This window comes from Strix aluco, chromosome W (genome assembly GCF_031877795.1).
Source record: "Strix aluco isolate bStrAlu1 chromosome W, bStrAlu1.hap1, whole genome shotgun sequence".
In the NCBI taxonomy this organism is placed as follows: Eukaryota; Metazoa; Chordata; class Aves; order Strigiformes; family Strigidae; genus Strix; species Strix aluco.
Genome location: NC_133970.1, coordinates 15,550,077 through 15,566,718, shown reverse-complemented (window position 1 = coordinate 15,566,718; position 16,642 = coordinate 15,550,077). Strand labels below are relative to the sequence as shown.

Sequence of the window (16,642 nt, the reverse complement as noted above, 5' to 3'; positions counted from 1 at the left end):
TTTATATTTCTATTAAATCAAACACAATTTCTTCTACTTATTGGTAAATCGATAACAATACCGTAAAAGTCGGTCGGAATAGAACTCTCTAAAACTCAGAAGTCAGAGTGTTAGAAAGCAGGCATTCTTTATTTCAGCGCTGGGTGCATGGGGGATCTCTCCACCAAACATGCACACCTTAAGCCAGTGAAATCCCAGCTTAAATGCAGGTATCTCATACATATCCACGAGGTCTTACAATACAAACATACATATTCATAATGATGTGTAATTAGTCCTAGAATTTTCTGTATTAACAGTCTCTTCCGTCTTGTCTGAGACGTGATGTGTATCCTTGAGATTGATGTCATCCGCTTATCAACATTGTCATGCTTTCCTCCATCTTATCGAAACGTGATATGATGCGCATCCTTGAGCGGTGCCATCGTCCTTGGTTCTCGGTTTGATGTGTGATGCATATCCTTGAATGGGGAGTCATCCTTTGGGTTGCAAATCACAGGTGCCCCTTGTCTGCGGGGGGGGGGGGGTGGGGGTGGGGGTGGGGGGGGGGTGGGGTGGGGTGGGTGCAGGTGTCCCCCAGTCCTTTGTCCTTGTTTTACAATTCAGAAATGCCTTGCTTTTACAGCTCAGAGATGCCTTGCTTTTACAGCTTAAAGGAATTTTAGTTTAAAGTACAATTTAAGTTTACTATAGCTAACTATTTTACAGTTATGCTTAACTTTCTTAATATACCTTTATCAACTGTGGTGAATAGGAAGTGGATCCTTCTAAACAATAGGGATACAAGGAGAATTGCAGAGGACTCTGCAAACCAGACCAGAATTGAAACGAAACTTTTGGGCGATAGGTACAGTGTAAAAGAGATTAATGAAAACCAGTTAAGTATTCGAGCCACAAACAATAAGAAGGATCTTGATAGCTGTTCAGTGCATACCATTAATGGCACATCATGGATAAAAAGCAGGCACTCTGATCTTTTACCTGGTGACACAAATGTTAATGAATGTGACCCTAAAATCAATATGTTTGAGAAAACTGAACGTATGTCATGTATTTCTACCAGCAAAACAATTTCTGCAATGAATGAAAGGATCCAAATAGATTTCACAGAACTACCGAAAGTTAGGAGATGCAAATATTTACTGGTAATAGCAGATCAATTAACCCACTGGGTAGAAGCTTCTCCTACCACCAGAGCGACTGCCCAGTCAGTAGCTAAAATATTATTGGAACAAATTGGAATTGTGAAAGTGTTTGATTCAGATCAGGGTACTCATTTTACATCTAAAATTATAAAGTTAAATACAGAAGCTCTGGGCATCACTTGGGACTATCACACTCCATGGCATCCACAAAGTTCTAGACGGGTAGAGCGAATGAATCAGACCTTGAAACAACAGTTACCTAAATTAATGATAGAAACCAAATTCTCATGGATTAAATGCTCACCCTTAGCCTTACTTCATATTAGGACTATGCCAAATTCAGAGACAGGCCTCTCATCTTTTGAGATGTTATATGGGATGCCATATTCCCTAGGTATGCCTTTAGGGCATCCATTAATAGAAGACATGACAATTCAACAATATATTAAAACTATTGAGAAAAACCTAAAAGAAATAAGAATAAAAAGAATATTAGCCCAGACAACTCCTTTAGGATTTGCAGTACACAAAATACAACCTGGAGATAAAGTAATGATCAAAACTTGGAAGGAGGACAGCTTATCTCCTAGATGGGAAGGACCATTCCTGGTATTGTTGACTACAGAGACAGCTGTAAGAACTGCTGAAGGAGGATGGACTCATATTTCTGAAGTGAGAAACCTTAACGAAATAGATGCAGGCCTCTCAGCAGGGTGGGCTCTCAGCAGGATGGGCTCTTGAGATAAGGGAGGAGCTGCAACTACTGAGTCCCAAGATAAGGAAGGGGAATTCAAAGAATGCTAAATTGACATGCTGAAGAGACCTAATTGGGTGAAAAGTCACGAGAGGAAGAAGAGGAATCTTCAATCTTCATCCTGAAGACCCCTGCCCAAGACCACCAGGAGCCACTGCGCAGGCGCAACGGGGAGGGACTTGGGGCGGGATTTATGATAATGATTTCTCAAAACTAATTGTAATATCTCTCCCTATTCTCGGGATTATCATGAATATGTAAACACTTACGCTATAGAAAGGAGCTGCTTTTCGCTCCAAAATGTGCATGTTTGTGGAGGAGCGATCCCCCATGCACCCAGCGCTGAATAAACATACCTTCTTTATAACCTTACTGGTTGTAAAGTCGTGACTCCGCACGTCATTTTGGCACCCCAGATGGGACTCTCTCTGCTCGGCTGCCGGAACGACTGAGGAACGGACGTCCTAGCCGCGGCCCGGGAATTCTCAGAGGAACTCCGCTCTCAGCCGTTCACTGCGGGGGCAGACAAGAGCCATCTCAACTACGGACAAAGGTATGTTTACAGGGTAACGGGAGGCTGGTAAGGCGCGCAGAGACGTCTGGCACACAGCGTAGTCCCATGCGCTGCTGGTAAGGCGCGCAGAGATGTCTGGCGCACAGCGTGGTCCCACGGGTGGCTGGTAAGGCGCACAGAGACGTCTGGTGCACAGCCTAGAGGGGTACCCAGTCTGGTTAAGGCGCCTCGGAAAGAGCTCTGTTTAAGGTGTTAAATGGGATAGCTATCATTCGTGTCATCTGTTGTAACCCATGGGAGATCGAAATATTGAAATTATATGTGTTAAGTTTAAGTTAACTGGCTTTATACCTGTGGTAAACGATTAATGGTTTACGATTTATGTGATATGCGAATTTGGCTCTTATCTTAATTGGTACATTTTGTAGCATGAGTGTGAGTAAAAAGCAAGACGGGCCCTTTAAGAAACTGTGTGACTGAGTGCTTGCAGAGTGTGAGTGAGACGCAGCACAGCTGCGAAGCGAGTGTGGAGTTCTGATCCAAGGTTCCGTGTTCTCCGCGAGGAGAGCGGCCGGAGACGAACGAAGCGAATTCAGCTGCCAGGCGAGCAAAGTGGTCGTAGGGGGATATCCAACTTAACATATTAAGAGTGTATGAGGCTGGTATGATGGGTTGTATGTCCCTGACGACAGTTGGTGGGATAATAGCTGGAATAATAATCGTTGTAATCCTTTGTTGTTTGTTACCATATTCTGTGGTAACACACTGACTCTGTGTATAGTGTAAAAGCCGCTGGGTTCGGCTTGTTTTAATTGTAGTAATTACCTGTACCAATATTACGGTTGTCGCAGTTGAGATAGGTTGTACTTTGGGATAAAATTAGGAAATTTCAAGCGTAAAGAGAAAGTATAGGAGTGTCCCCCGTTTGTTCCCACTTTAATCTGAAACAAACTCTTTAGGATAGAGGTGGGAGCAGGATGGGAAATACCCACAGTAAAGAAATCCTAAAGAGAAGCCCCTTAGGATGTATACTAATGCATTGGAAAGATATCATTAAGTCTGGGGGTACAGAAAATAAAAAGACTCTCATAAAATATTGCAATCAGTGGTGGCCACTTTATAAACTGGAAAATGAGGCACAATGGCCACTAAATGGAACTTTGGACTATAATACCCTCCTACAATTAATGTTGTTCTTAAGAAGGGAGGGGAAGTGGGATGAAGTATCATATGCAGACATGTTTTTCACTATCCGTAATCATCCAGATTGGCAAAAAGATTGTGGTCTAATCATACCACAAGATCCCTTGGTGCTCGCTTTGGAGCGAGAAAACAATAAAGGATTAAAAGGAAAACTGAGACAGTGTTGCTCAGCATGTAGTTTTGGCCAGAGATGTACAAAAATTGGAAAGGTGCACCAAGGATCAGACCCCGACCTGACAGACTTATTTGAGCCTCCCCCACGAAATCAATCTCCTCCACCGCAACAAAAACAAGAACAAAACTCAGATTCAGACCCTACTCCTACCCCCTCTCCCCCAGGTAGCCCGGTATCTTCCCGCACACGGGGAAAACCTGCTCAAACAATTCTTCAGGCACCCCTCAGGGAGGCAGTCGGTCCAGATGGGGGAGCCATGCTAATAAAAATACCCTTTTCCAGCACAGACTTAGAAAATTGGAAAAGAGCTGTAAAGGAGTTCCGAAGTGACCCAATAAGCGTGACCAGACAATTTCAGTTTATATTGAAACAACATAATCCTGATTGGAATGATATACAGCTACTACTGGATTACCTAACAGAGACCGAGAAACAATTGGTTCTGAAAGCAGCAGGTGATTTGGCCTCAGACTATTGCAGAACCACGGGGAACGAGGTTAAGGATTTCTTTCCACTTCAGGACCCAAGGTGGAATCCAAACAGTTCTGCTCAAATGGACAGGTTAAAAGGATACCAGGATTTAATCTTAAAGGGATTGGAAAGGGCCATGCCCAAAAATATAAATTGGTCAGCATTATATGCAATTAAGCAGGGTCCTTCGGAATCACCTTCTGAATTCCTGGATCGGCTAAGGGAAGTGATGCGCCGAAATACGCCACTAGACCCAGGATCCGAAGCAGGAATACAACAGCTGGTATCATTATTTTTGGGGCAATCCACAGGGGATATCAGGCGTAAGTTACAGAAACTACGCACCACGGAAAGCAGAAACCTAGAAGTATTACTGGATGAAGCATGGAGGGTGTTTAGCAATAGGGAAGACGAGTATAGGAAGGGGCAACGAAGAGTGGTGGCAGTAATAGATGAACTAAAGGGGAGAAAATTTAAGAAGGGGTTTCTGGATAAAGACCAGTGTGCATTTTGTAAAGAAAGAGGACACTGGAAGGCTGCCTGTCCGAAACAAAAGCGGAAAGGGAAAGTACTTGCATCAATAGATACAGATTGACAGGGACCGGAGGAGTCCACCCTAGCGGATCCACTGGTTACAATGAAGCTAGGGAAAGAACAAAAAGAAATAGAATTTTTAGTAGATACCGGAGCAACTTATTCAGTACTTAATCAAGCTCTGATGCCCCTAGGAGAAGAATATGTGATGGTAAAAGGAGCTACTGGACGAACTGAAAAAGCTTATTTTTGTAAGCCGTTAAAATATAAATTGGGAAAGCAAATGGGTATACATAAATTCTTGTATCTACCAAATTCACCCAAAGCTCTTCTGGGAAGAGATCTTCTGGAACAATTAAAAGCTATAATTACATTCAAAAAAGGGGAAGTTACTCTGAAGGTAAATAATCAACAATATATACAAATGATGAGCTTACTTTTAACAGATCTTCCAATAAAAGAAGAAGTAATTAGTAAAGAAATTATGGACCAGGTATACCCCGGAGTATGGGCAACAGATATACCAGGGCAGGCTAAAAATGCTATGCCAGTTATAGTAAAATTAAAAGAAGGGCAAAAACCAGTAAGGATAAAACAATATCCTCTAAAAAGGGAGGATTGGGAAGGCATTCAGCCCACCATTGAGAGATTTTTAGATCAGGGATTGCTGAGGGAATGCGAATCCGATTTCAATACCCCTATCCTTCCAGTAAAGAAACCAGATGGGTCCTACCGGGTGGTGCAGGATCTAAGAGCAATTAATAAAATAACCAAAGATTTATATCCTGTAGTGGCTAACCCTTATACCTTGCTCACCACCTTAACCCAGGAACTAGCCTGGTTTACTGTTCTAGATTTAAAAGATGCCTTCTTTTACCTCCCTCTCCACGAGTCTAGACAGAAATTATTTGCTTTTGAATGGGAAAATCACAAAACAGGCCGCAAAACTCAACTAACTTGGACGGTGCTGCCTCAAGGATTTAAGAACAGCCCCACGATATTTGGCAATCAATTAGCTAAAGATCTTGAAAGCTGGGACCAGCCACCTGACAAAGGCAAGATTCTCCAATACGTGGATGACCTGCTTGTCGCTACGGAAACCAGAGAAGGATGTATCGCCTGGACGGTGAGCCTCCTAAACTTTTTGGGTCTACAGGGGTATAGAGTCTCCCAGAAGAAGGCACAAGTGGTACAACAACAGGTTGTCTATATGGGCTATGAGATAAGCGTGGGAGTCCGTACCCTGGGGCAATCCCAAAGAGAGGCAATTTGCCAAACACCACAACCCAGAACTGTGAAAGAACTTCACACCTTTTTAGGCATGACTGGGTGGTGTAGGCTTTGGATATACAACTATGGGCTCCTGGTCAAACCTCTGTATGACCTTATTAAGGCAGGCACAAGCGGAAACAGATTAGAATGGACCCCAGATGCAGACAGGGCCTATAAGAACTTGAAAAAGGCCCTGATGTCAGCACCTGCACTTGGACTCCCAGATGTGAGTAAACCTTTCTCTCTATTCTCGCACGAAAAACAGGGAATAGCTTTGGGAATCCTAACCCAAGATCTTGGGCCCTATCGAAGGGCTGTGGCCTATTTCTCCAAGCAATTAGACAAGGCTGCGAAAGGATGGCCAGGATGTCTCAGAGCAGTGGCAGCCATAATCTTGAATATCCAGGAAGCTCGTAAATTTACCCTGGGTCAGAAAATGACTGTGTTTGTCTCCCACACTGTGTCAGCGGTCTTAGAAGCTAAAGGTGGTCACTGGCTATCACCACAGAGATACCTGAGGTACCAGGCTACTATCATGGTAGAACTGGATGATGTAGAAATAGTGGTGACTAACATTGTCAACCCAGCTTCTTTCCTAGATGGCAGGAATGGGGAACTTTTAGAACATGACTGCCTAAAAACTATTGAAGCCGTGTACTCCAGCCGACCAGATCTGAAAGACACTCCGTTGGAGGGAGCCGATGATTGGTTTACCGATGGAAGCAGTTATATGGTAAGCGGTACCCGACACTCAGGGTATGCAGTCACAACAACCAGCGAAGTCCTGGATTCTGGGCCACTACCTGCTTCAACTTCAGCCCAGAAAGCCAAAATAATTGCCTTAACAAAGGCCCTTGAGAGAGCTAAAGGGCTAAAAATCAACATATGGACTGATTCGAAATATGCATTTGGAGTGGTGCATGCTCATGGGGCCGTCTGGAAGGAAAGAGGACTTTTGAACTCTCAAGGAAAAACCATCAAACATGCCACAGAGATTCTGAAACTCTTAGAAGCCATTCAATTACCAGAAAGGGTGGCTATTATGCATATAAAGGCGCACCAGAAAGTACAATCGGACATAGAAAGAGGCAATGAGCTCGCGGACAGAGAGGCAAAACGAGTGGCACGGATGGAACAGGTAACCGAGGGAGCACTAATCCCAGATGGTAAGGTCACACTAGGGGAAAAACCCCACTACAATAAGGAAGACCTTAAACTTATAGAGGATTTAGATGGAAAATATAATCAGGATGGATGGGCTATTACCTCACAGAAGAAAATCATAGTCCCCTCACACATGATATGGGCGGTAGTTCGGGAAGAACATAGAAAGGGTCATTGGGGGACGGAAGCATTATATAAATACTTAATTGGGAAGATTGTTGCAAGAAATCTGTATATGACAGTGAGGCAAGTAACTCAACAGTGTGATCTTTGCCTTCAGACTAACCCCAAAGGAGGCCCAAAATTCAAAGTAGGACACATAGGCAGAGGTAACCTGCCTGGGCAACAGTGGCAAATCGATTTTTCGGAACTCCCAAGGAAAGGGGGGTACCGGTATTTGTTAGTATTAACAGATACTTTTTCAGGATGGCCAGAAGCATTTCCCTGTAGAACGTCAAAAGCCCGAGAGGTCACCAGTCTTGCTACAAGAAATCATTCCAAGGTTTGGTGTACCATCAGCAATGTCCTCAGATAGAGGATCACACTTTATATCAAAAATAGTTCAACAAGTGAATTTGATGTTAGGAATTGATTGGCAGCTGCATACACCTTATCGACCACAATCGAGTGGCCAGGTAGAGAAAATTAATCACTTGATTAAACAACAGATTGTGAAATTGGGACAAGAAGCAAATTTGGCTTGACCACAGTCTTTGCCTCTGGCACTCTTACAAATCAGGACAAGGCCCAGAGCCAAGGAAGGGATAAGTTCTTTTGAAATTCTATATGGAAAACCGTATTCTGTAAAGATGGGGATATCATCACAAGTAGGGGAGGAAATAATGAATGGGTACCTCATAGAGTTGAGCAAACAACTCAGAAAGCTTGAGAAACATGTATACAGTACAAGAGGCAGGGGGCTTGATGGACCCGTACATAAGATATCACCTGGCAATTTTGTATATGTAAAGTCTTTTACAGGTAAGACCCTGGAACCACAGTGGGAAGGACCGTTTCAAGTACTGCTGACCTCTTACACGGCTATCAAAATCAAGGAACAGAACGCCTGGATTCATCACTCACGAGTGAAGAAGGCACCTAAGTCCCAATGGAGAATCACGCAAGTCCAGCCAGGGAAATTATTCTTATCTCGGTCATAATATTGAGTCAAGATATGACAGTGGGAAGCAGTTCTTTTTTGTCACCACTGCATATGTTTCGACCAAATAAGCAAAAACCACATCTAGCAGTAGTAGCAATACAAGCGACTCCATTTCTGAATGACTCATGGGTCTGGGATGAGGAAACAGGAAAATAAGAGATCATGGCAAAAAAAGGAGGAATGTTAGTAGGGTGTGCAAGGAACGGTTTTGAACTGGCAAGTATTATAAGTGTTGTAACTCCGCCCCCTAGTCGGAAACAAATCTCAAGGTTTTCTAAACGATTGTTCGATCTATGGAAATGCTGTGAACTGGGATGCTGTAGCACCCCAGGTGTTAGCAATAACAAGTGGCCATGGTCACAAGCTCATTTGGCGTACACAGAGACAATAGGAAAAAAATCAGAAATACGAGGGCTAACTTTAGCTACTGTGGTCACGTACGAAGAGGGTTCTGGAGGTTATGTATATAAAAAGGGAATATGGAATGAAAGCGAAGGAATCCCTCAGATACGGGGGATATCCGGGGAAGAAATTAACATAGGATGTCGAATGGTGGATGGAACCAAGTATAGTGGGTCCACCCAGATCTCAATTTCAACCTCACAGGGTAAAATTGTTACAGACTGTGGTAGTAGTAAGCTTGAGTGTTGGCACGACCACATTTTAGAACAAAATGTTACAGTGGAATACCTATGGAAACGACAGGGAAATGGGTTAAAATTTAAATTTCGGATCCAAGTCCAAGCTGAACCAACTTGGCTGAGTTTTTCATTAACCGAGACAGTAGAAGTCAGCTGTATATGGAAACATCCAGATGAAAACATAACTTTTAGAATTAAAAATGGAACAAGGCCAATAAAGCCAACAACGACGACGGTTAAACCAACAATAACAACAATGGTAAAGCCAATAGCTCCCCCATACCCTGGATACCATATTTATGAAACAGGCCCACACATAATTCGGAAAACAGGACAGCAGATTGTATTGTACAATCCTAAATGGTCATTGAAGCAAATAGAATTACATTTGCAACTAGATATGTCAGGTGTCCACCAAAAATGCCTCCCATTTATAAAAGCAACACAGGAGGGATGGAGAGAGTGGTTAAAATCTCGCACTATGAGGTCAAAAAGGGATGTGACAGGGGTCCTAGGAACAGGACTAGGAGTGCTAAACAGCATAGACTCAGAAGTAATAATGAACAAGCTGGCATCCGCAACCGGAGAGCTGGTCAAACTAAAACAACCTTTGATATCATCCTTGTTAGCCTTAGGAAATCACGAATGGCTGACGTCTAAACTACTCCCTGATTGGGAAAAAAACAATATTAAGGACCATTTGATGATAGTAGAAGGATTGGAAATGATACCAAAAGACATATCCTGGGCCCTTAGTTGCATCCAGACACAAATGTGGATGCAAATTGTCATTTCCGATATCTTAAGAGAAGGCGAAGAAGGAATCCTCCCAACAGAGATTAGAAAGATAATTTGGGATAAGGCAAAACCTCAAGAGAGGGAGTTGCAGTCCTGGTGGAAACTGGTGAATTTTACATATGAAAGACAGGATGACAAAATAATTGCCTTTGTATTAACAGTTGTAGAAGCTGCCCAGCATAGCATATACCCTGTTACCTCTATAGGACTAAACCATGGGGGAATGATAATCAGTCCAGTAGGGCATGGGAGATGGGCATGGAAGCAAGGGGATAAATGGCAAACCGTCAACACAGAACTATGCATTAATATGGGCCAGCAGGGATACGTTTGTGAAGGGAACGGCATACAGGCCGAAGACATGTGCTTAGACACACATCAGAAAGAGTGTCATTTTGAAATACAGTCATCCATAAACAATGATACAGTTATGATATATATAGGAGAGGGGTGCATATGTCTTCGTACCCTTTGCACAAGTGTGCTCATAGATGGTTATTTTAAGGTAAAGATAGGAAACTATTCCAATCATTGTGTATGTAATTTCACAAAAATTGAAGGGTGTGATTTTGCCTATACTATCCCAGTACTAACCTCTCAGGTAATAGAATCAGATTATGCCTTAATTAGAAAAATAGATCCTGTCTCTATAGGAATGAATTTGGATAGGATTAAAGAAATGTTGCAACATAAAGACTTAATCTCCATCCTAGAAGATGTAAAAAGGAAAGGAAAAGAAATGTTAGTTGTAGTAAAACATGATACAGAACAAATTCATGAGATTCTAACACAAGTACAGAAAACCACTGATCACCACTGGTGGGATACTCTCCTTGGGTGGTCACCTACAGCTACTGGAATACTTACTATAGCTCTCCACCCAATTATAGCATTGCTAATAGCAGTAGCGATCCTACTAATTCTCACTATAGCCATATATGTCTGGAATTGGAGACTTACCAGACGCATACAGGCTATATACGAGGCTCTTCACTGTACTCTGATACCAAAAAACAATAAGGCCCTGAAAACTAGATTTAAACTATAAGATAAGTATTAGAGTTAGGAATAATTTCAGTAGTTAGTATAAGGATTATGAGTGAATTTTAGCTAACGAAAGAAGTAAAAGAATTTACTACTAGGAAAAGAAAGGGAGGAATTGAAGTGAGAAACCTTAACAAAATAGATGCAGGCCTCTCAGCAGGGTGGGCTCTCAGCAGGATGGGCTCTTGAGATAAGGGAGGAGCTGCAACTACTGAGTCCCAAGATAAGGAAGGGGAATTCAAAGAATGCTAAATTGACATGCTGAAGAGACCTAATTGGGTGAAAAGTCACGAGAGGAAGAAGAGGAATCTTCAATCTTCATCCTGAAGACCCCTGCCCAAGACCATCAGGAGACATTGCGCAGGCGCAACGGGGAGGGACTTGGGGCGGGATTTATGATAATGATTTCTCAAAACTAATTGTAATATCTCTCCCTATTCTCGGGATTATCATGAATATGTAAACACTTACGCTATAGAAAGGAGCTGCTTTTCGCTCCAAAATGTGCATGTTTGTGGAGGAGCGATCCCCCGTGCACCCAGCGCTGAATAAACATACCTTCTTTATAACCTTACTGGTTGTAAAGTCGTGACTCCGCACATCATTTCCAGGGTAAAAGGACCAGTTACAGGTGAACCCAATTAGAAGATCGAGTCAGCACCTGGAGATCTGAAGCTTCGAATACGATGGAGCTAAAATAAGACTGGACTTATTAAAACAGATCGAGTGACACCGATAGTAGTGAGATCCTGAATCGTCTACATGAACCCTGTGTGTATGTACATATGTTAAAAAGTTGTAATATCTATGATTTTCGGTTTTAGACTGTTTTGCATAAAAACATAAATCAGTTGAACAAAGGAATTAGGAAAAAAAAAAAAAGTAAAAGGGAGTGAGGGAAAAGCTGAGGATAAATCCAAGTGAGGGCAAGACCGGATTGGCCTCCATTTTTGCTGTTAAGAAGGCACGAACCCGACCGTTGGCAGCAACCCAATGGGTCCAGGGGTAAACAGAAAAATGTGCCATACCAGACCTCACTATGGTAGCTGGCTTTTTCTCCTCACTGTGTATGTTAGCCTCATAATGGCTAAAAAGGGTCAAAATGCTACCAACTCATATGACCCCTTTGAAAATAATGAGTTTGTTTTATTAACAAAGACTATAAGTAAAACCTTCAATTTAAGTCACTGCTGGGTTTGTGGGGGACCTTTGGGGTTATCAAGCTGGCCGTGGGTCTCTATACCGCCTCCCCATCACAGATAGCAAACGTGGAATGGCTGGAATGGCAATCTATGGTCCTGGTTACCTGGAACACCGTGGGTAAAACAGCTTTGATTTTATCTGTTGTGTACATTTGCTGCCCTAATGTTTATACCATGTATGATTCCATGTTTTATTAAATTGATTCATTCAGTCTTTCAAGGGATGCAAATCTCTACAATACCAATGGATCCTGAATTGGCCAGAGGAGAAAAGGTACACCCACTAATGATGGTTAAAATAAAGAAAACAGAACACCCAAATCCCATACAACAAACCCTAGCATGTTTTGAAACCCAAACACGAATCAATTTAATAAAATAAAAGGCGAGGGATTGTGAAAAATATGGTGGTGATTCGTGTTAAAAATATAGTGACTTTAATGTGAGGAGCAGGTATGCTGCTGGTATTTTGCCATGTACATAAGTTAAAGGAGATTTACTGTAGTTTTGTTGTTAAAATGGTTCAGAGTTCTTTTTCTGTAAACACAGACTCCTATGGACTGCTATTGCACAATGGAAAAGTACTGGAGGGACCCCTGTCAGAAGCCCCCAGCAACACCAGAAAGCCCAGGAAAGTCGAGAGACTCTACTGCGCATGTGCGGACTGGGGAAGAACAAGGATGTCAAGATACCACCTACTTTCTCCACTGTCTCCGGTAACCATACAGCTTGTCTCTCATGACGGAGTGGGAAGGCTACTAGATTTGTGGGAGAATTCAACTTGTGCACAAAAACCTTGAATGTGACTAACGATGGTGTGGGAAACTACTCAGCATTAAGTATCCCCAGAGCAGACCTGTGGTGGTATTGTGGAGGAGAGACCCTGCGACCCATTCTACCAGCAGATTGGAGGGGAACGTGTGCAATTGTTCAATTGGCCATCCCATTTTCCCTGGCATTTGAAAGAAAACCAGAGCCATCAGGTAGACGAGTAAAGAGCAACCTAGGAGTATCATTTGATGATCGAATATACATTGACTCTACTGGAGTTCCTCGGGGGGTCCCAGATGAGCATAAGGCAAGGAATCAAATATCAGCAGGGGTTGAGTCCTTCTTATTTTGGTGGGTAACTATAAATAAGAATGTAGACTGGATAAATTATATTTATTATAATCAACAGAGGTTTATAAATTACACCAGAGATGCATTAAAGGGGATTGCCGAGCAACTAGATGCCACAAGTAGAATGGCTTGGGAAAATAGAATAGCTCTAGATATGATATTAGCTGAGAAAGGAGGTGTATGTGTAATGCTGGGGAACAAATGCTGTACTTTTATCCCAAATAACACAGCCCCTGATGGGACTATCACCAAAGCATTACAGAGACTTACTACCTTGACAGACGAACTAGCAGAGAATTCAGGAATAGACAGTTCACTAACTGGGTGGTTGGATTCCTGGTTTGGGAAATGCAAGGGAATGGCTGTATCTATCCTCACTTCTTTGATTGTAGTAGCAGGTGTCTTAACAGCAGTAGGATGCTGCATAATCCCTTGCGTCCGAGGATTGGTCCAGCGTCTCATTGAAACCGCCTTGTCAAAACAGATGCCTCTGGAACCACCCCCCTATCTTGACAAGGTGCTGTTACTAGAGGAAGAGGGAGATGAAGATGCAAGAGATGACTTGTCATCAGAGAAAAGATGTGAAATCATGTTGTCAACACTCGAAAAATGTTCATGGAACAATACTCTGAGAATATGGGAAAAGCAACAAGAGTATAAATAAAAACAGGGGGGAATTGTAAGGGAAAGAATGTTGTTTTCGCATAATAAGCCTGATGGGAATGGCAGGAGCATTCACCAAAGCAATTAACGGGAGCAATTCACAACCATTGAAATCCCTGGCCTAGGGCTAGAAGGCAAGTGGTCTTTTTGTCAACTGTGATGACCCAGTACTTGGAACTGGCTTTAGATGGATGCAGATACCGAAAGACTTGGGGAACCTGAATTTCGAACTTTTCCCTCTTAGTACGCTTGCGTGATGAGCTCATGCATATTAACTTCTCCGCCCTGGAGAAAGCCAAGGTTCATTTCCATGAACATGCGATGTATGAACACATACATGAAGGGGCGTATCGGTAGGCGGTTCGGGAAGTCTGTACACCCTGTAGTACTCAGCCAATGAGGAATCAGGGGAGGGAACTCGCGGTTGGGAGAAAGGGATATAAACCATTGCACGATGGCTGTTAGGTGCGTCCACCTGATGGGGCGCCCGGTCTTGCAAGAACGTAATAAAGAGTGCTTCACACCGCATCCTGTCTGAGCCGCTGATAATTGGCAACTGAGCGTTTCTCACAACTATGTAGATATGATAATTAGTTCCAGGAAGTAATGTATATGTATTTAACAGAGTGTTATAAGCTTTGTCTGAGGCAACATATGGCGGACATGTTAGGTGGAATGATTCCCTCATGTCCTCGGCCGAATAAAGAAATGTCTGATCGATAATGCGAAACCCAGCGTTAAGGAGTTTTATTTCCAATTTCGGTGACGATTTGGTGACCCGGATGGGACAACACTTCTGACGCTCGATGGAGCCACAGGATTGTGAGGACTCTGATGCCACCAAAGGTTTTTAGGGGAGATCCTCCGATCCCCTGTCCAGTGAGTTCAGAGCAAGACCCCTGGGATTTGTTAAGACATTACTAAAAGATATACCCAGGAAATGCTTTCCTGCTGGATCGGGCTATAAGGGATATAAGGGGGTCCGGACAGAAAATAAAGGCTTGATTGCATGGAGTGCCAGCCAGGGTATTGGTTACTGTCAAGCTTGTAACTGTAATTTGTAGGTTTTGTTATTGTTAGATATTGTAGTGTTTGTGCATGTAACTTGTTTGTTTTGTTTTAGTATGGGGTCCACTCAATCGTCTGGGGTCTGAGGGTGGTATTTTAAGAAGTTGCCTCTGGGATGTATATTAAAACATTGGAAAGACGTAGGGAGTGATCCCCTTACCAGGAAACAATTAATTAAATACTGTAATCATGGGACCTTAAAGTATAATACTATGTTACAACTAATGTTGTTTTGCTGGTGGGAAGGGAAATGGGAAGAAGTTACATATGTTGATTTGGTGTTGTTTAAGACATGATGGTGAAACTTGTAAAAGAATGTAGATTGTTGGTGGATGACACTGATGGAATGTATGTATTAGCAGAAAGTGTTAATGACAAGAGAATGAAAAAGAGCTGTTGTAAAAATTGTGAAATTGGAAAAGAATGCAAAAAGAAATGTGTTAAGGATGGTGGGGAGGCTGAGGACGTGCAGATGTTGGTCCCAAAAGGGAATATGGTAAATGTAGAATGAAGGGATGAAAAAAAAAAAAAAGAGAGAAATCACAGGATAGTAGCGATAGTGAAGATGAAGACCAGCCTGTTACCGTAAAAGCCGGCAGAGGAACTCTCTAAGACTCGTTTTGGAGTGTTAGCAAGCAGGCATTGTTTATTGCAGCGCTGGGCACACACACAAATAGCTTCTCAAAGGTGAGTGCGCCCCAGATCTATAAGCGGCAGCTAATATACAGTGAGATCATACATATTCATAACTTTTCTGAGAAATGAGTTACATATGCATTAGATTTCCTGGAACTAATTACAATATCTGCATCCTAATCACACATGCACTTTCTTGCTGGGTGGTGGTCTCGAGGGGTCCCTGGTGGTCGTTGGCAGTCTTCCTCACCGTGTCTGCTGGTTGCCCTCAGTGCTCACGCATGCTCACAAAGGTCTGTTTAGGAGGTGTTGTGCAGCTGTGTTGTGTCTTGAGCTGGTTTGTTTTAATTTGTCCTGTCCTTGTTCCTGTTATCTTCAAGAATAGGCCCCAACTGTCTTATTTATTACTGTCTTATCTTCAAACCCCTTTCTTCTTCACAAAAGCACCAACCTTCAGCTGTGTCTGCACATTCCAGAAGCTACATTGACATTGACCTACTTCATTCTCAGTAAAAAGTATTTAGGAAGACGAAGAGAAAAAAAATGTTAGCAAGACATTTTGGCTTACAAGCCCACTTCCAGCTCAGGAGCAGGAAGTGAGAACTTCAATTTGTACATAATAACTAATAGCTTGCATGCTGATTAACTGCAGTCAATGTACTGCATATATTGCAAAATTGGGAGGAATGTCCGTATCGCAGTTGATAGAAATAACCTACAAGGTTTGCAGTAAGAGAGAAAAAAGAGGCAAAGACTGAAGGAGAAGCATAAAGGAATAAAATTACAAGCCTCGCTGCTGGCAGCGACAATCACTGGTAGCCCAAACAGAGGTGGAGGAAGAGGCCGAAGTAGAGGAAAGGACACTGGAAATGCCCCACGGGAGCCATATGGGAAATTGAAGAAGACAGCAGCATGCTCGTATGCGAAGGAGGAAAGTGGTGTCCGGACTACAGTATTCAGTTATCTGGTAAGTACCAGACAGCAGCGCCCGACTTTGGGAAAGCTGCCGGCATACGTAAGAGCAGAAGGGGTTTTCTTAAATTATCTGGTGAATACCAGACAGCAGTGCCCGGC

General features: G+C 42.7%; 1 protein-coding gene across 4 annotated transcripts in view; it reads left to right on the top strand.

Annotated features, from left to right (window-relative positions):
• Positions 1-1,827: 1,827 nt before the first annotated feature.
• The window catches only part of LOC141917659 (uncharacterized), a 198,947-nt gene continuing 184,132 nt past the window's right edge, over positions 1,828-16,642 (top strand). Inside the window, exons 1-2 of one of the 4 annotated variants that reach the window (XM_074811026.1) lie at positions 1,828-2,452; positions 8,204-10,917. In XM_074811026.1, coding sequence (XP_074667127.1) covers positions 8,557-10,881 — 2,325 coding nt within the window. In that variant the 5' untranslated portion in view covers positions 1,828-2,452; positions 8,204-8,556 and the 3' untranslated portion in view covers positions 10,882-10,917. Of the gene's footprint in view, positions 2,453-4,176; positions 4,546-8,203; positions 11,452-16,642 lie in introns of those variants that run through there. The other 3 variants (XM_074811027.1, XM_074811025.1, XM_074811028.1) reach the window with 3 other exon arrangements.